Genomic DNA, 20,683 nt, shown 5'->3' on the forward strand with positions numbered 1-20,683 from the left:
TGAGACACCACCTATTTCTATAATTATGAATAGTAAACGTACTAAACTCTTCATATCTTCCCAAAAACGTACTAAAATTACAAATACCTCTATTTATTTTATGCAATCTTGTTTATGATTGGTTAAACTTTTTAAAATTAGACATTTCCTATTATGCGTGCTTTTAGGTAAAACATCTTATATTTTGAAACGGAGAGTATACAAAAATTAAAATTATTACATGTTAACTGTCTTTCGAGATGCTCTGTTTATTTCTTTTACTTTTCTTTAATAGATTGGTGATAATTTCTTTTTTATTTTTTTGGCAACAGTGATAATTTCTATAAAACATTTCCACTACACTTGCTCTTATAAATAGTGTTTTGGGATTTTAAGAAAGAAAAAAAAAACTCTAGTTATTTCTAGAATCTCTAGAAAATAAGAATTATTCTACTTATTAATCCTAAATTGTAGGCTATTCTAGTAATTATCCCAAAAGAAAAAGTAAGGTAGGGAAGTGTGTTAAGTCAAAAAGTTACGACAGAGTTCGACTTCACTAAATCGTATTACTGTGCATAGTAGAGATTGAATATGAATCGAGATTTGTCGTATCAATGATAATAAAAAAAACAATGTCAACACTATTTTCATATTTTCTAAATATAAAAATAAGAAAAATTAAAATAATTTGTAGAAGACACTAACTCAGTTCTAATGCATGGTATTTTTCATTGATTTAGGTCTAACACAAAATTAGAAAGCAAACACACAATCCACACTAGACTCAAATTCATTCTTGAATTTTACCGAGTAATATACTAGTAAGACTCGAAAACTCAGGTTTTGAAGCATGCTTTTGATTATATGAATTTGAGTTGTTTTGACATCAAAAGATGATATTTGGTGGTTTGGTGTTAAAATAGGATTTCACGGTTTTGTTGCCAAAAACGGATGATGTAGTTTTGATGTATGTGACTAGGCACCAAAACAGAATTATGTGATTTTAATGTATCAACAATATTATATGATCGTCGCGCCCAAACCACGAATCTGTAATTTTTGCGCCAAAAAATAGGATGTGGTTTTTTGACAAAACAAAATTTAGGATTTTCGTGGCAAAACAAGATTCCAGCATTTTATAATATGATAAATCTACATTTCATAGGTTATAGTTGTGTAGATTTATAAAATAGTACTTTGTGTTTTTTTTTGTTTTGTTAATGCAATCTAATAAGCTAATACATACAAATATGTTATTTTCTTGGAAAAACAATACCAGAAGCTCGATGGCTCCATTACCAGAACCAAAACGTAAGTTAATTTTTTTGTTTTATTTCTCCTATACTAATGTATGAGATGTTTATTTTGGTTTTGTTTGATTAATGTTAATCAATAATCATAATTTTTGTTTGATACATTTGGCAGATAATTCTCAACGGATGTTAAAACCCATAATTGGTACCACCTTCATTGCAATCATATCTCTGTTGGCCTATCATGTACATATATAACAACTAAGTTTTGCTTGTTTTATCTTCCAGGAGTCGCAGCAGCTTTACCTGTGTTGATCATTATTATTGTGGTTGCGGTAGTTGTGAGAGCAAAGAATGCGAAAAGAAAAAGTGAATTAAGTGACGAGAACATTGAAGCGGTTGTGATGTTGAAGAGATATAGTTTTCAACAAGTCAAGAAGATGACAAACTCGTTTGCTCATGTTCTAGGGAAAGGAGGATTTGGCATTGTCTATAAAGGAAAACTACCCGATAAGAGCGGCCGAGATATTGCACTGAAGATCTTGAAAGAGTCACAAGGAAATGGAGAGGAGTTCATCAATGAACTAGTTAGCATGAGCAGAGCATCTCATGTTAATATCGTTTCTCTCTTTGGATTTTGCTATGAAGGGAACCACAGAGCTATAATTTATGAGTTCATGCCGAATGGATCGCTTGACAAGTTTATTTCCGAGAATATGTCAACAAAGAAAGACTGGACAGCTTTATACAATATTGCGGTAGGTGTTGCTCGCGGGTTAGAGTACTTGCACAATAGTTGTGTATCCAAGATTGTGCATTTTGATATAAAGCCTCAGAATATACTCATAGACGAAGACTTTTGTCCAAAGATTTCGGATTTCGGCCTTGCGAAGCTCGGCAAACGAAAAGAAAGTATCATATCCATGTTAGATGCAAGAGGGACCGTAGGGTATATTGCTCCTGAAATGTTTTCCAAAAACTATGGAGGAGTTTCACATAAGTCAGATGTGTATAGTTATGGAATGGTGGTTCTTGAGATGATCGGGGCAACAAAAAGAGAAGAAGTAGAAACTTCTACGTCCAATAAAAGTTCAGTTTACTTTCCAGATTGGGTCTATGACGATCTTGAGAGGAAAGAAACCATGAGACGTTTAGAAGATCATATAATCGAAGAAGAGGATGAGAAGACAGTTAAGAAAATGACATTAGTGGGTTTGTGGTGTATACAGAATACTCCATCTAATCGTCCACCAATGAGAAAAGTTGTTGAAATGTTAGAGGGAAATCTAGAAGCTCTACAGGTTCCACCTAAGGCTCCCTTGAATTTACACGTTGTAACAGCTTGGGAAAATGCTGAAGATAGTCTGGAGTCTTCGACACTAAGCTTGTTAGAGAGAAAACCTCCTTCGACTTGCCAATATACTCCAGGCGAGGCAACAAGAATTTTGTGATAATGTTGGGATTTTCTTGTTAAATTCTTGATGAATCTCAAATTTAATTAAGTTGATCTTTAAATTTAATATTGAAATATTTACTGTTTCTTCATCATTCAGTCGCTAGTATTACCCAAAATAAAAGGAACTTTGGGATGTATATGTTATTTTAGATGCTAAAATCTGACATCGTTAGTTGACCAAAAAAAAAAGAAAACTGACATCGTTAGGTCAATTTATGGTTATGGAGTTTTGGATAATTAAATATATACCATATTCTTCGAATGTACGTAGGATTAATTCTACAGAAGTTAATTTTGAAATGAGATTAAGGTTGAAACGTTAGGGAGAAGTTCTTTTAGCTTTTTATATTATCAATTTTTAAGAAAACATTACAAGATTTGATGTTATATCCACTTAGACATATGAAACAAGTAGTAGTACAGAGTTTTGATTTGAGGAGAGAGAGAGAGCCGGAGAGTACTTCCCACAGGTTCAGAATAACATAATTATGCTTGACCATTTAAAACGGATTATATAAAATACTATCACGTAATGAAGGCAAAGGAAAGTTTGGCCGAGTGGTCTAAGGCGCCAGATTTAGGCTCTGGCCCGAAAGGGCGTGGGTTCAAATCTCACAGCAGTCATTTAGTTTTTTTTTCTTCAGACTTTGATAAGATTTAAGCCTAAACAATTTTTTGCAAATTAGTGTAACACATGGATTACCCAAACTAGCATCACAATCTCTCTTTCTCAAAATGAACCACCATTTCATTGCCTTCTGCCTGCTTATTATGTGTCATTGATAAAACCTGTTTCCCCCTTTGCTTTGAAGAGCATTAAGCATCTTTTTTGTCCACTTGTTGTAAACCCTTCATTAATTGCAATACCCGTTTTGTATGGTCGAATCCGGGCCAAATCGTTGTATGGTGTTTTGCGGGTTATTCTAAATGCAAATATGGAAAGATTTTGGTCCATAGCAAAATAGTTTTTACCCATGTTTGATCAGGTTTGGATGCTAAGATAAAAGAGTTGGTAGTAGCCTTGTAGGAATTGGATGAGAGATCATGATAATCTTTATTCTACAATATGAAGAATATACGAAAATGTTATTTTCAGTGGAACTTCAATGGAAATAGTGAAAGGCTAATGAGTGGCCAATCAAACGAGAGCGAATAATTAAAAGGAACAAAAAAAAAAGGAAGACAATGACTTTGATATTATCTAGCCTTCAACAAGTTTCCATCTTATTTTTTTCTAAATATCTCTAGCTAATTCTCTAAAAATTTATTTAACAGTGAATAACTTTAAAAAAAACGGGAACAAAAAATAAAATAAAACGAAGCATGATTTAGGTATTTGGCTGTTTGCTAACCTCAAGTCAAACCATCTTTTTATTTATGAATTAGGGAGATGAAATTCAGAAAATAGTAATAACGAAAATTATGATTTTTGTTTTTCTGTTGTAACGTAATTATTCTGTTGAGCGAATTGATCAAATGAACACGTATACGTATCGTTTGTTTGTTTTTTTTTTTTTTCTTTTTTTTTTTGTAACAGGTTTGAAAAAGGAAAAATCGTTCTTATTCCCATTCACACTACAAATGCAATTATTAATCTCGTCTTTCTTGGCAAGTTCCCAAAAATAAATACAATTAGAAAAAGGGTTGTACTGTATTATTTCCTCTATCTGCTTTCTTCCTCCTATTTATACTCACGGTGACTGACTAATTCATCACCAAGATACTAATAATCCAGTTCTTTGGAACGTTTCAATTTTTTCTTTCAGCCAATGGCGGAAAGGTTGCCAATGATTTTCCTCTTTGCTTTACATTTGTTAGTATCGGGTAAGATTTTCTTGATTGATAATACTATTTTATTTTTGGTTGTTACTTGTTTGTTTCTTTCTAAGTTTGATGTTCCTCGCAGGAGTGTTTTCCATGAGTATACTTACCATAGAGAACAAGTGCAATCACACAGTTTGGCCAGTTATCTTCTCATGGAACGTGGACTCACAGGTCTCCCCAACAGGCTTCGCTCTCAGGAGAGGTGAGGCGCGAGCCATACAGACGCCATCTTCATGGTACGGTCTTATCTCGGGTAGGACGCTATGCTCCACCGACTCAACAGGAAAATTCTCTTGCGCCACAGGAGACTGCGAATCCGGCAAGATTGAGTGTCCCGGCTCATACAGTTGGGCTCCGGTGACTTATGTCTACTTTAGAATTGATAATGGTGGCATCAACAGCTACACCATCAGTGTTGAATACGGTTACAACCTTCCAGTAATGGTGGTCCCTTCACAGCGTAGCCGGACATGTATCAGCGCCGGTTGTGATGTTGAACTGAACAAGACTTGTCCAAAAGATCTTATGATAATGTCCAGAGGAACTCCAGTCGCATGTAGTAGCACGTGCATGGAATCTAATACTCCGGAGACTTGTTGCACCCGCGACTTCAAGTCAAAGCAAAACTGCAAGCCGACGGTATACACGCAAAACTTCGAGCGAGCTTGCCCACTCGCTCATGTATACGCCTATGACGATAATAATAGCACCGTTACATGCCTCAACTCTACTGACTATGTCATCACGTTTTGCCCTTCCTCTAATCCAAACAAAACCAAGTAGAGTTACGTAAGTACCCCGTAGCTGGTTTTATTACAATTTTGCTAGGGGTTGATTACGTCAAACAAACATCACATGTTTTCAACTTCGATTAGAAAATAGAAAAATGTGTTTTCAAGTCAATGTGTATTTTTTTCTTTAGTAATTATAATAAGAGTGAATTGTGTTCCCATCTACAACAAGATATATATATATATATACATAACAACACCTTCACATAACTAAGACTTCCGTATAATCCCTCCTAGTCCCTATCCATCTCTTTTTCTGTTGGGGCCTGCATGGGACGACTATGTCAAACGTTACATGCCTGACCAGTCAATCCTTTTTTTGTCAAAAGAAAGCTTAATGCATTACTAGGTCAAGTTGTTGACTTTTCAGCTAATACATGAGGGCAGATTCTGTCCACAATAGATAAATTTATAACAATATCTTCGGAAGTAGTAAAGGTGCGGAAATATTTGGCTATACTGTCCCCTACTTGATTTGCTTGACGGGGAGTGAAAGAGAGGGAGGGTATGTCGAACTTCTCGTTATTACACCTTACGTTCTTGGCACCTGTTAAAATGTCACTCTTCATAAGCTTAGAAGCCTGGTGGACACAACGGAATCGTTCTGCTTAGTGTCGCTAGAGTTAAAACCAGGTTCGAGATGACTTTTTCTCCCCGATATACGTTTTCGACTAGTCGATCTAAAAATGTTTTTGGTCAATCTAGATTGTTAAAAGCTAAGTTTAATTGTAAAATGTTGTAAATAAACGGGAGATAAAGAGAAAATCGTTGAATCGCATGGACTTTGTTATCTGCTAATCTTTGATGGCTAATGAAGGGAAAAGGGTATATTTCTACCTGTACTTTTCCAAAAGTGTATTTTCATACTCAATACTACAATATAGTGTCTATTTCAACCTCAACTCCTTCCAAAACTTAAATTAACTACATGAACTTTTCTTTTAGAGTAAATATCAACATTGACTAAACGAAACGTTAGTCAACCGTTAAAGGATATTGACGTGGCAAAACACATGTTTTTTTAAGTTAAAACGACATTGTTTTTGTGAGCACACAAAAAACTAAAATTTTTAAAGATCATACAAATACGGGTCGAACCCAAGACAGTGTAGACAAAAGGAACTGTTATACTAGTTGAACCAAAGACAATTTGGATTAGTTGTTACACACACATATATTTATTATTACATATATATATATATAGTTATAGATGCATATTTCTCAAACTCCGAGAAAGAAGCGGGACCATCGTGAAGAACCATGGGAAAGAGGGAGGCGGCCAAGAAGATAGATTCGCCGTTGTCAGGACGAGCGCCACAGCAAACCACCGCCGATTTAGCCTCAGATTTTGTCTCTCACAATGAAACCAGTTCAGATCTGTTGCTTGTGTACTAAAGGAAAATTGTCGGAGACGAAAGGATCTGAGCAGAGAAAACAATAGAGTGCCTATTACAGCAACGGCGAGGAGCACTAGTGACCGGAGAGGCAACCGTGAAGCAGATCTGTGGCGTGTACTAAGTGGCAATACATATATTTGTTTGTAAGTTTGTAACATTGAATTGAAATTGTCTTTGGTTCAAATGATCTAAACCCTCCCTCATGTCTTCGTTGTCTCAGGTACGAACCTTCAAAACTAAAGAGTGTAGAATTTTTGGGATTTTTTTAAATTTTCGTTTTTGTGTGATGACGAAACGACGTCGTTGTAACTAAGATGCCATGTGTTTTGCCATGTAATTATCCTTTAACGGTTTGACTAACGTCTCTTTTACTCAATGTTGATATTCACTCTAAAAGAAAAGTTCATGTAGTTAATTTAAGTTTTGGATAGAGTTGAGGTTGAAATAGATGGGCATGTTCGTTTCATCGCCGCAAGTATCTGCGGTTGCGGCAGTCACAGCTATTGTTTTTCGTTTGGTTGCCGCAGGTACTTGCGGCGTGACGCTGCGACAAACGCATCTTCACATTTTAAACGTTGATTAGATGCGGCGATTAAAAATGTTGTGTTTACCGCTGTTGCTGCCGCAGCCGCAACCGCCTGCGTCGATGAAACGAACATACAAACTATATTATAGTATGAGTATGAAAATACACTTTTGGAAAAGTACTGGTAGAAATATACCCTTTTCCCGGCTAATGAAGGTGTTGTTAGCTTGGGCTCTCTTATTCCCAATTATCTGCTAATATAATAATAACACCTTCACATGCCCAAGTAAAAGAGCCCAAACTGGTAAATCAAATAAGAGAGCCTAAAGTCCTAAACTGGAAAAGTTTCCATTTTTTTGATTTAAACATGGACTTTGTTGTCTACTAATCTTTGATGGTTAATGACTTTTGGTTCAGTTGAATATATGCGAAATCTGACACCAACACTAAAACAAATGTGATAACATAGGATAATGTCTCAGAAATCTGTCTCTGTTGTTCTTGTTCATAGTATTGATTTTCGATTCTTATAATTAAATAAGGTACCAATCTTTAGCAGGCAAATATTGTTAGTACCAACTCACTCCTCGGAAATTCTACCTAAGGTGTTATTAACACCTTAATCTTATTTCGTCTGCCCATTTCAAGAAAACACATAACCCAATTCTTTCATAACAAAACTCCTAAAACTGCATCGATGGCCAATGAAATGAGGTTTATTCAAAGGAGAGGTTGCACCTTCAATGTCTCGTCGGATTCAGCAGAGACGAGCATCTCACAACCTAAACTGGAAACGGTATTTGAAGAAGGATGTGATAGTTTTGCGGTCAAGGCCCCTAAACGGATTGTGATATTTCCTCCTCTTCTACTCTCAACGCTTTTGTAATTTGTCCAAGACTGTTGATTTGCTTCTTTGATTTGTAAGTTGAATGTGTTGTTAATAACAAAATTTATCCATGATTTTAGGTCAAGAGAAAGGGTTCAAACTTTAAAGACCCGGGTTTATTTTTTTTACAAGAAAATGTGTTTTGCATAGGTCAAAACACCCATTTTAACCATGTTTTTCAAGAGTTATATATTGGCCAAAGACCCATAAGTTGTCGGCATAATTTGATATCATCTCGTTTTGTTGATTTCGGGGACGCGTTTTTGCATATGAACGATGAAATGCCCATTTGTGAACGATGGACATGTTAAATTGATGCATTTTGTCAAAAAAAAAAATCGTGCCACGTTAAGAAATGTCCTATTTGACCAAGAACTAGGAGAATAAAACACGTTATAAATTGATGTTTGTGAATCAAATGACCAAATTAACACTATAAATTGAAACAAAGACATAAGGTTATATATAAAAGAACTCTTTTGCTTACTGTTCATACATACATTAAACTACAAAACTCTTTTGTTTAAAGAAATCAAACAACACGATCTTGTCTATATATGATCGCCGGAACAAGAAGAAACAAACGATGTCGTTGTCCTACGACGACTCTGTAATGTGGATCTTGATGATTAAAATCATCGGACCTTTCTTCGAAAATGGTCTCTAGTGTCGGAGACAGTGAACATGTCCGGCGAGAAATCACCGGCGCCGACGCCATTTCATTTCCAGATAAGAGTCTTCGTATTACTAATTCTAATCTAACTGATAAGCATCAACATTCCTTACTCAAATCCCACAATTTTTTAGAATCTCTGAAATCTCTATTGTCATCTCATTACATAAATTAAAGCAAGTACATGTGAGTTCTTACCTTGGTGTATCGATCAGTGGCATATGGACTCTGTTCAAGCCAAAATATTCTTCATACATCTCCTTTCCTCTCCCTTTTCTCACTTCAAAAGAGTTGATTTCTCCCAATTTTTTTTTTTTTTAAACAAAGGTGTAAGCGAATACCGGGGTCATTGGTAATTTACCTACCCCTTGCTTCCAAGCTTTGTGTGATCATCTGACTCAAGAGTAGAATAATGAGGTCACAGGTAATTTACCTACATCTCTAAACTGATCAAAATCATCTCATCTTTTATTCTCCTCTCTTTTTTTTTTTTTCTGATCTNTGTGAGTTCTTACCTTGGTGTATCGATCAGTGGCATATGGACTCTGTTCAAGCCAAAATATTCTTCATACATCTCCTTTCCTCTCCCTTTTCTCACTTCAAAAGAGTTGATTTCTCCCAATTTTTTTTTTTTTTAAACAAAGGTGTAAGCGAATACCGGGGTCATTGGTAATTTACCTACCCCTTGCTTCCAAGCTTTGTGTGATCATCTGACTCAAGAGTAGAATAATGAGGTCACAGGTAATTTACCTACATCTCTAAACTGATCAAAATCATCTCATCTTTTATTCTCCTCTCTTTTTTTTTTTTTTCTGATCTCTTTTTTTTTTAAGTACTGAAGGGAAGAGAGAGGGGAGACATACTTTGAAAAATTGCACAGTCTTGTATGGCCCGAAGAAGAATTCAAGTCCACTGATTTCCAGCCCCAAAGTAAGAGATTAAGTCCGGTTAAAATCCTGATAAAAGTTGAGACAACGTTAGATCAATCAGATATCCATTGAATAAGGGCTTTCGGGATTGTTGATAAGGCTCATAGTCTTTCTAAGCTTCAGTTCTGAGATCAAGCGTAAACAAATAATCATTAGAGTGTTAGCCAAATAAGAGAAATCATTAGTCAAGATCATAATTCCCAAAGATAAAAAGAAATTTTTTGAAAAATTTGACTTGACTGACACAACTGAAACTCAAAAACAAAAACTTAGTTAGTAGACAACCTCCCCCAGACTTAAACAACACTGTCCCCAGTGTTATCAAGTAAGAGGAAAGCAAAAAGAAACAAAAACGTATTGAAACTTGTAATGAAAAGATGAACTGATTCTCGGGTTACCCAGCGGTGTCGGCCGACACCATTTCAGTGTCGATCGACACTCATCACAAATGGTGTTTTGTTGGCCGAAACTCCTTGTTAGTTGCAGATAGTTGTGTTGATGGATCAATCCTTGGATGATTATTCTGTTAAGAAGCACTCAAACACAAGTTAAAAGCAACATGATAGATAGACAATTCATAATTTCAAACAAAAACTGACTCAATGCAAAAATGAAAATGACTCAAAAGGAAAAGAAAAACCTAGAAGTGGGTTGCCTCCTACTAAGCGCTTGTTTTCAGTCATTACCTTGACTGTGTTGAAGCTCAGGCATCGGGTGGATCAGAATGTGGCAGTGAATGCCTCCGAGAAAATGTCCTCTTCATCCAAGGTGGTGTATAAGCAGTAGAAGAGTGGGGTATACCAAGGACATGAGGAACCGGACCAGGGCGGGATTTAGGGATGGGTTTGCTTCTCTTATGTCCTGCAAAATCATCAACAGAAGAAACAAGCGCTCTATGATAATCTCGTGGTTTGGTTAACTGCAAAACAGTTTTTGTATCTTTGAAATTCTTATTGATGATAGGAGGGGGTTTGGGTGAAGAAAATGCATACCTTGGTCTTACCTGAGGACTCTGGAGTGTGGAGTTGGGAGGTTTCTGCTTGGGAACAGATTTCTGACTTGAAGCATAGAGAATGTCTTGCGAGTTCTCAGTTATGGTCAAGTGTGGGCTCGGTCGTGGAGGGGTGTCGACCGACACCCAGTTGGTGTCGATCGACACTGAGCCTGATGCTCGAATATCAGAAACTTCCTCAACAGAATAAGTTTGTCCATCAATAGTAGGAGCCCTCCTTAGCTTATCCATCTCAAAGTTCATATCCAAACCATCCACATTCAGTGTTATGTGTCCCTTCTGCACATCTATAATAGCACCAGCTGTAGCCAAGAAAGATCTTCCTAAGATGAGAGGATCTTTAGGCTCTTTATCATACTTCAGCACCACAAAGTCAGTGGGAATCATGAAATTCCCAACCTTAATTGGAATATCCTCTAAAACACCTTCAGGAATTCTTCGGGAGCAATCAACTAAGATAAAAGAAATCTGAGTTGGCTTGAATTCTGTCATCCCAAGTCTCACAGCAACAGAATGTGGCATCAGATTAATACTAGAGCCAAGATCACAAAGTGAGTGAGAAAACCTTCCTGATGAGATTGAGCAATCAAGTACAAAGCTTCCAGGATCTGGTAACTTCTTTGCAGTCCTACACTGAATTTCTGCACTGTCTCTCGCAGAGACTACCACTTCTTGTTTCCTCTCTTTCCTCCTTTGAATAGGCTGGTTCAACAGAATTGCACTAACATCCTTAGTTAGCAAAGCTCCTTCTTCAGGGCTCAAACCATTGGATACCATTCTTTTCACATACCGCTTCAGTGGTGGTGAAAGCTTTACTGCATCAATCAAAGGCATCTCAATCATCACCTTGTCCATCATTGCCTTGCATCTAGCTTTCTCCATCTCCTGCTTGGACTTTCTTGGCTTAGGAAAAGGAATCTTCGGTTTGTACACCCTCAGCAGCTAGAACCTGAGATTTTACAGTTTCGGGTTCTGTCTGAGAGGGGTGTCGACCGAAACCCAGGTGGTGTCGATCGACACCATCGTCTGAACCCGAGAATTTGGTCGATTTTTCTCCCTGTTCTGCAGAAACAATTGCACTAGCATCTTCATCTCTCACTGATATAGCATTACAAGCATGCTTGGGGTTTGATTCAGTTCTTCCAGGAAGAAAACCCTCTTGCCTTTTAACAGACCCAGCAGTCTGTGCCACTTGACTCTCCAATTGCTTAACATATACATTCAGTGCATCAATCCTTCCAGTAAGCTCTGTGTAGACATTATCAATCTTCCCATTGAATGTCACTGTCATATTCTCTTGTCCCTGAAGAAGCTGCTCAAGCATGGCTTCCATTCTACTCTCAAAAGGAGTTTGTGGAGGTAGAGACTGATAGGAAGACTTCCCATAAGTCCTTGTGAAGTTGTTCCCTTGTTGCTGCTTCTGAAAATCAGGCTTAGGAGTGTAGCCCAAAGAGTTCCCACGGTAAGGCTTGTTGCTTTGCTGATTACCGAATCTCTGACCCTGATTTCCATAGACAAAGTTGACATCTGCTTCTTAATTCCCTATCTCAGGTTGTGGCTCAAATGTCTCAACTTCAGCACCAAAATGAACCGATTTCTTACCGACCAGGAGATTAGGAACTGAATCAAGCTTAGCATTAACAAAAGCTAGCTGGTTTGAATCAAATCCTCCATGCAATCTCTTCCTTTCAGTATCTGCTCTCTTAGTGCTATTGCTGGAAGCCAAATTCTCAATCAAAGCTTCAGCATTTCCATGGCTTGCAGCATCCAAAGCTAGCTGATATTCCCAGTTAATTCCTCTGAAAAAGATGCTTAACAGCTGCACCCTTGAAAAACCATGGTGTGGACAGTCCCTCTGATAAGCTTTGAATCTCACCCAAGCTGCTTTGAAAGCCTCATCTGATCTCTGTTTGAAGGAGGACAGCTTGACTCTTAGCTCATCTGACATTGCATCATCATAAAAGTAGTTGAGAAAAGACACTTTGACTTGTTGCCAAGATGTCAAAGATCCAGCTGGTAACTGCTTCAACCAATGAGATGCCTCTCCTGCAAGTGAGTAAGGAAAGAGTTTGCAGTAGATGTAATTCTCAGTCACTCCATTAGCCTTGATACTGGTCACAAGATCCTCAAAATGCTCAATGTGGTCCAAAGGCTTCTCATTGGGCAGGTTAGAGAAAGGTCTCTGCCCAACTAGTTGAAAGTATGCAAAAACGTGTTAGTTGAAAATAAAATGAAAAATTTAGACAAAATCAAAAACTCAAATCTAATGGTAGATCAAAGAGTCTACGGCAACGGCGCCAAAATTTGATAAGCTCAAATTAAAACCCTAGAGCTATTCTCTCAAATTAAGAGATTACTGTAGTACTTAGGGGTCGAATTCCACAAAGACTCAAGTCTACACAATAAATTATAGAGTTTTTTTTTAACTATGCTAAATAGATTAATTTAAAATTGAAATAACTATTCAAAGTATTAAATAAAAGTTGTTGTAAATTCAGAATATCAAAAAGCTAGGCCTAGGGAATTTCTCAGGAAATTACAAATTATCAAATCAAGAAATAATTAGGATTCAAGCAATTAAGAACAGATCTAGAACTCTAAACACCTTTGTAAAATAAATCAGTTCTCATTGCAAATATTATCTAAATTTAAAACCAGAAAATCCAAATCTCTTTGCAAAATTATAGGTAATAAATCAGCTTTAAAAATAAGTTTAAATTATTCACAAAATCACTAAATCAAATCTCTTTGCAAGAAGTAATTTTGCTCATCAAAAGGTTTTATCAGGAAAATCAATTATATTCTCATATCAATTTATTTTCCTAAAGTATTAATTCTAGGTGATCAATCAAGAATTAATGTGAAGAACAACCTAAGATGAAGATCTAGAAAGATAATGAATCCTAAATAAACAGATCTAATAAATCATAAAATCCCTGTGAAAAACCCTGACCCTAACAAGCAAACTACTCAGACATATTCAATGAAGAACAAAACATAATTCTGAATAATAAGCAATTGAAATTAAAAGAGTAAAAGGGAGTTCAAGAATTCTTCTTCTACAAAGTAGATCTCTCTCTCTCCAAAGCTCTCAAAATCTCACAGGGTTGCAGGAAAATAAAACTTGCTAGAAAATAACTTAAGGGTTTACAAAACCCAAAAACACCATAAATATGTCCTAAAACACGTCTAGGGGCTTATGTTGCAAATATGGAAAAATTTGGCTGAATTTGTAAAACTTCCAAAACTTGGCTTCTCTCGCAGACAAAACAGGGTGTCCACCGACACGAAGGTGGTGTCGATCGACACCATCACTCTTCATCGATTCCAAATTCTCTTCCTTAGCTGAATTGCTCCAAAATCCCTTCTAATTGCTCCATTTTGCTCCTTTCATGCCAAAATCCTAGAAAACCTGTTAAGACTCTAAAACATCCTACAAAACAAATAAAAAAACTCTAAAAGACTCATTATATCATGGTTAAAAACCACAAAAACCATGATATATCACTAACCATTGTAAGTTTTTAAGTAGAATCAAGGTGACTTGTAGAGTATGAAGAGATTTGTGAGGGAATGTAGTATCGAACAGAGACTGAAACAGAGTGTAGAACAGAGTGAAACAGAGTAAAGAGAGTAGAGAGAGTTTGAGAGGTTTGGAGTGTAATGGAGAAAGAGATAATCTCTTTTTTACTTGATTTAGATCCTAGTTACAATCTAGATATAGACATATACAATACAGAATATTCTACTAAGATGCTATGCACAATTACATATAATGAGAGTGACATCTCCTTAAGCTAACATGTGATCTTGGTTTGACTTGCTTCCCACTTGCTTACTCTCACCAACGGCTCTATGGAAGGATCTCGAAGTATTGGTGATCATTGGAGGTTGTTCTATATGGACTGGACTCGCTAAGCCTCCAATTCGTACGGACGGCCCAACTTGAGGAGTGTACGAACGTACGTACATTGGTGTGAGTTCTCATACCCCCCCCCCCTCAAGCTTGATCAAGAGGATCAATCAAGCTTGAACTCATGAACACCCAACTCATTAAAAACCTTAGTGTAGAAAACCTCTTGGGAAAAACTATACATAGAGGAAAAAGAGTGTAGGTGCCATATTGGGAATTTATGGCCGAGTAAGGTCTTTAAGACCAAGCTTGGAGTGAATATACTCACATACTTGTGGGCTGGCTGCTTTGGTGAGTACATCGGCCAACTGTTCGGAGCTTTCAGTGTGACATGAGAGGACAACTCCGAGTTTGATTTGTTCTCGAACTTTGTGACAATCAACCTCGATGTGCTTGGTCCTTTCATGGAACACCGAGTTTGTTGCTATATGAATGGCGGCTTCATTATCACAATGCATTGTGATTGGCTTTGATGATTCAACTCCAAGATCCTTGAGAAGAGCTTTGAGCCACATCAATTAAGTAGTAAGTTTCCTCATGGCTCTATATTCTGATTCAGCGCTTGATAGTGATACAACTTTTTGATTCTTGCTCTTCCATGTGACACGGTTGCCACCTAGGAATGTGCAGTAGCCAGTAGTCAAGCGACGGTCTTCACGGTCTCCGGCATAATCGGCATCGCAATATCCCACATGCTCAGTGCTATCATTGCGCCCCATCCAAATGCCTTGTCCTGGTGAGCCTTTGATATATTTGAGTATTCGGTTCACCATGTTCCAGTGGTGTATGGTTGGATTTTGTATGTGTTGGCTGGCCTGATTCACAGCAAAACAGATGTCAGGCCGTGTGATAGTGAGGTATATAAGTTTACCTACTAAGCGCCGATACTGTTTGACATCTTCGAATGGAGCTGCATCGAGCTCCCCCCTTCCTTCTACCTTGTAGTTCTCCTCAAGTGGTGTTCATACTGCCTTTGAACCTAATTTACTTGCTTCACTTAAAAGATCAAGAGCATATTTCCTTTGTGATAAAAACAATCCCTCATCACATCTATATACTTCAATTCCAAGAAAATATTTAAGTTCTCCTAGGTCTTTAATATCAAACACAGATTTGAGGAAATCTTTAGTGTCTTAAATTCCTACCTTGTCATTCCCTGTGATGATAATATCATCTACATAAACGAGAATGACTATGATACCTTTGTTGCTTGGCAATGTAAAGAGAGTGTGATCGGCCTCTGATTTGCGAAATCCTCTTTCAAGTAATGTGGTGCTTAACTTATGGTACCACGCTCTTGGAGACTGTTTCAGACCGTAAATCGCTTTGTTGAGTTTCAAAACCTTGCCAGGACCAATGGTGTCTTCTAAGCCCGGTGGAGGTCGCATATAGACTTCATCTTCAAGCTCACCTTGTAAGGACGCATTCTTAACGTCCATTTGCCACAATTCCCAGTTTAAGTTAGTTGCAAGAGATAGAACCACTCGAACCGTGTGGAGTTTAGCTACTGGTGCAAACATATTAAGGTAGTCCTCCCCATACGTTTGTGTGAATCCTCTTGCTACAAGCCGAGCTTTATAGCGTTCGATCTCCCCGTCACTCTTGTATTTGATGGTGAAAATCCACCTTGATGTAACAGCTTTCTTTCCCTTGGGTAGATCAGCCTCATCCCAAGTTTGGTTTGAGATCATAGCATTCTTCTCAGCACTAACTGCATCATTCCATTCTTTGTGGTCTTTGGCTTCTTCATAGCTCTGGGGAATCCAATGTTTATCGATTTGACCGAGAAACGCTTGATGTTCAAAGGGAAAGTGGGCAAGAGTGCATACGGCTTGGATAGGATGAGCAACATCCACATTATTGTAGAAGATATGCGGGTTTTTCCAGTTGGTGGGAACAGATTTAAGTCGTTCACTTCTTCTTAGAGGGATGATGTCTTCTTGATGATCCTCAGCAGTGTCATCTTCATTATCGTTAGGCATCTCGTCTTCTACATTGGAGACATCATTCACATCGACTGAATTATCTGCATCAGTTGCAGGTTGTGATGTATCCTTTGTTTTTGTTGCAGGGGTTGTGTCTGCACTTCTCTGATTCCCTGTGTCTGATGGAGTAGATTTGTCGGAGTTAGGTGTGATTCGAGAGTTGTCGACACCAAGTTTCTCAAGTATGATGCGAAGATTCCTTGCACGATTAGATGGTGAGGTGGACAGATCCTTGAGATTGTCCCAATCCTTCTCATCATAAAATCCTTGAGATTCCACAAACTTGACATCGCGGGAGACTAACACTCTCTTTGTGTTCGGCTCATAGCACTTGTATCCTTTTTGGGTTGTAGAGTATCCAATGAACATGCTTTTAACACTTTTGGCGTCGAGTTTGTCTCGTTGTTCACCTGGTTTTAGTACATAGCAAACACAGCCAAATACACGTAAGTGATCAAAGGTGGGTTTCTCTTTGTTCAATACTTCAAATGGTGATATGTCATGAAGAAACTTTGTAGATGTTCTGTTGATGAGGTAGCAAGCAGCAAGGAAAACATCTCCCCAAAACCTCTTTGGAACACATGTATGGAACATCATGGATCTTGCAACCTCCATAAAGTGTCTATTCTTTCTTTCAGCTATACCATTTTGTTATGGTGTGTAGGGGCAACTTGTTTGGTGAATAATGCCATTGATAACTCTCTAATTTACACGTTTTAAGCATCTCCTTTTGTCCATATTTTGCATTGTTTTTACCCTAACCTTAGCATTTTTAGGTCATTTACTGTAGGAATCCACATTTACGCCATTTAGGGTGTTGCATTCTTGCATTTGCATATTTTGGATGAAAACAGGTGCTTAAGAGCCAAAAATGGGGAGGAACAAGGTCGAATTCGAGCATGTATCCGAAGGAGCTATGGAGTAGGAAGAACAATCCGAACACCAACCCGATCAAGGAGGATCTAAGAACAGACAGAACAATCCGAGAGCCTACCCGAAGAGTAACCTGAGCTCATCCTCGTGCACCCCATCGAGCAGACCCTCGGGCAGGACTGGGAAGCTAGGGTTAATGGGTTTCCATATATAAACCCCCCCCTCTTCTTCCTTTCGCCCTAGCACGCCGCAGACCCTCAAAACAGAGAGCGAGAGCTTCTGGGAGAGAAACGGAGCGACTCAAAACTCTTTCTACACTTTGTTAGGATTTAATTTCATTTATTTTTATATTTTCGATTCTATACTCTTCCACTTTACTATATTTTTAATATAATGCAATTTTCTTTTATCTATGCTCTTGTTTTTTCTGCAATGAGATCTGAATAGTGAAACAAAGTTTCTAGGGATGGGATAGATGATTTTGTGTTCTTGATCGGTTAGGATGTCTTAGCTTTGATATTTGTGTTTTATAAATTCCCTTCTAGATTGGTGATCTTGATCCTATCAACAGACCGAGAGGTTGAGATTAGATATGTAGATGAAATGCTTGAATCAATCAATGCTAGAGATTTACTCACTTAGCCTAAGAGATTAGATGAGTAAGGGGTTTATTGACAATAATGAATCGGTTTGTATTGCCTGCTTGGTCATGTTTCTCCAACGAGAGTTGGGTAGGGGAGGGATCAAGGTTGATTGTTTCTATCACAAGAGTGATTTAACAAGATTTTAGAGATTCATTGTCTACGGAATATTTGCTTGAGGCATGTAGGACATCCATATTGGTCAGGAACACTTAGGAGTCGATTACTCCATCCTTAGGAGCTTTCGTCTTTAGATTGTTGACATTTTATTCATAACTCGATCCCTTACCCGAACAGGTACACGATCACCTGCTTTGATTATACCTTTGAGCTGTTCTTGCCTATCTTGTTTACTCGATCACCCCACCCGATCCTGTACTCGAATGCTTGCATCGAGTGCTGAGGTCGTGTGGTTCTTGTTTATTTGCTTTATTTTGTTTATTTTAGGATTGTTAGATTAAACCCAACTATTGCTTGGCTTGACTTGCATAGTTCTGATTGTATCTTATCTGCTAGCATAACAACCATTTGGATTGATAACCATTTGTACTACAATTGCATAGGGAATTGATACCGTGGGTGAAAGTCCTGTTATCAAATTGGCGCCATTGCCATTTGGTTGAATTTCATTTGCTATGTTTAGGATTTCAGCACTTGCTAGATCAAGTTCTATCTTCCATTTTGGTTCGGTACTGACTTGTTTACATTCGTGTTTGCTTGTTTTGCATTTCAGGTACAAACCCGAGAACCCACCCGACCAGTCACTCGATCACCTGGATCGAGTTGACCCTCGTGTACTCACTCGGTCGACAGACCTATGCTACTACGTCACAACAAGTTCAGCAACCGCAAAACACCAACGATTGAGGAGGCGATGAATAATCAGAATGGTCCACCAGCTCCTCAAGCAAGGACCAACATAGGAGCAGGAGATGCTCCATCTACTCACACTCAAAGGAATGGCATTGTGCCACCTGGTGTCCAGAACAACAATTTTGAGATCAAGAGTAGCCTCATCCAGATGATACAAAGCAACAAGTTTCACGGACTGCCAATGAAGGACCCATTAGACCATCTGGATGAATTTGATAGGCTCTGTAGCCTCACCAAGATAAATGGAGTTAGTGAGGATGGATTCAAACTCTGGATTTTTCCATTCTCTTTGGGAGACAAAGCACACATCTAGGAGAAATCACTCCCCAAGGAATCCATCACCACTTGGGAAGCGGGCAAAAAGGCGTTTCTAGCCAAATTTTTCTCCAACTCGAGAACAGCAAGGCTGCGAAATGACATTTCCAGTTTTGTTCAGAAAAGCAATGAGACGTTCAGTGAAGCTTGGGAACGTTTCAAGGGATACACCACCAGATGCCCTCATCATGGATTCGGCAATGCTTCATTGCTAAGTACACTATATCGAGGAGTGGTCCCAAAAATATGGATGTTGCTGGACACCGCAAACAATGGTAACTTCCTCAACAAGGATGTCGATGAAGGTTGGGATCTCGTTGAGAACTTAGCTCAATCTGATGGGCATTACAATGAGGAGTACGATCGCTCTGTGCAATCTACTGGAGAGGAAGATGCCAAGTACAAGAGGGACATGAAAGCCCTAAATGACAAGTTGGATAAGCTGCTAAGCCAGCAGCAGCATGTCCATGCCATCCCATAGGAAGAGCAGTTTCTCCAACAAGATGGGGAGAATGCTCAGCTAGAGGATGTAAACTACATCAACAACCAAGGCGGTTACAACAAGTGGTACAACAACTACAAACCAAACCCGAACCTGTCCTACCGTAACCCCAACGTTGCTAATCCACAAGACCAAGTCTACCCATCCGGAGTTCAAGGGAACCAAAGCCAGCAAAAGCCTTTTGTCCAATACAATCAAGGCTATGCTCCTAAGCAGCAGTATTCTGGTAACTACCACCAACCCATTGCACCACCTGGATTCCAACAACAACAAGGCCCGCAGAACCAATCCCACGAAGAGGACCTCCGCGGCCTAATTCAGCAAATGATTCAAAATCAAGCCTCGACTGCTATGGACAACGCGAAACGGTTTGCGGAAATGAGTAACAAGATCGATTCTGGATACAATGACTTGACTGCCAAGTATGATTCGCTCAACACTAAGCTGAGATACCTCAAGGGCAACCACTACCCAAGACATTTTCCTTGATGATGATTATGAAGTTTACCTCACTGAGGACAGTGATGTTCAAGATGGGGAGGCTATGGATCATTATGGGATGAATGAGTATAAGTACTACAAATCCGAGTATGATTCCGAGCCTTTACCCGAGGAGACTGATCGAGTCAATGATCGAGCACTGGTTCAAGAATCACAAATCGAAGAACCACCCGAGGAAGGACCCGATGACTCACCCGATGATAGTGATCGAGTAGATGTTCAAATGAGAGCTCAACCTCAACTGCCTGTAGCAGCAAAAGGGGAGCTAAAGGAAAGATTCAATGCTGCACTTGACATCCAACTGGAGGCTCCTGCAGAGCGTATGGCCAAGCGAAAAGCTCCACCTCCTAAGCT

General features: G+C 38.4%; 2 protein-coding genes across 2 annotated transcripts in view; both read left to right on the forward strand.

Moving 5' to 3' along the window:
- Nucleotides 1–2,729, forward strand: part of LOC104723250 (LEAF RUST 10 DISEASE-RESISTANCE LOCUS RECEPTOR-LIKE PROTEIN KINASE-like 2.4) — a 5,377-nt gene extending 2,648 nt beyond the window's left edge. The window contains exons 3-5 of the mRNA XM_010441578.2: nt 1,259–1,290; nt 1,405–1,437; nt 1,521–2,729. Of these exons, the coding sequence (XP_010439880.1) occupies nt 1,259–1,290; nt 1,405–1,437; nt 1,521–2,683 (1,228 nt within the window). The 3' untranslated portion in view covers nt 2,684–2,729. The remainder of the gene's footprint in view (nt 1–1,258; nt 1,291–1,404; nt 1,438–1,520) is intronic.
- Nucleotides 4,310–5,481, forward strand: LOC104723251 (thaumatin-like protein 1b). Its single transcript, XM_010441579.2, has 2 exons — nt 4,310–4,512; nt 4,595–5,481. Exons 1-2 carry the CDS (start codon nt 4,458–4,460, stop codon nt 5,293–5,295), a joined length of 756 nt encoding a protein of 251 aa, XP_010439881.1. The 5' UTR covers nt 4,310–4,457; the 3' UTR covers nt 5,296–5,481.

This window comes from Camelina sativa, chromosome 11 (genome assembly GCF_000633955.1).
Source record: "Camelina sativa cultivar DH55 chromosome 11, Cs, whole genome shotgun sequence".
NCBI classification, from domain to species: domain Eukaryota; kingdom Viridiplantae; phylum Streptophyta; class Magnoliopsida; order Brassicales; family Brassicaceae; genus Camelina; species Camelina sativa.

Bases quoted from the DNA above. Each gene is read 5' to 3' on its own strand.
- LOC104723251 (XM_010441579.2), top strand. From the start codon at position 4,458: ATGGCGGAAAGGTTGCCAATGATTTTCCTCTTTGCTTTACATTTGTTA. The intron at 4,513-4,594 runs GTAAGATTTTCT...TGTTCCTCGCAG, and splicing joins TTTACATTTGTTAGTATCGG to GAGTGTTTTCCATGAGTATA.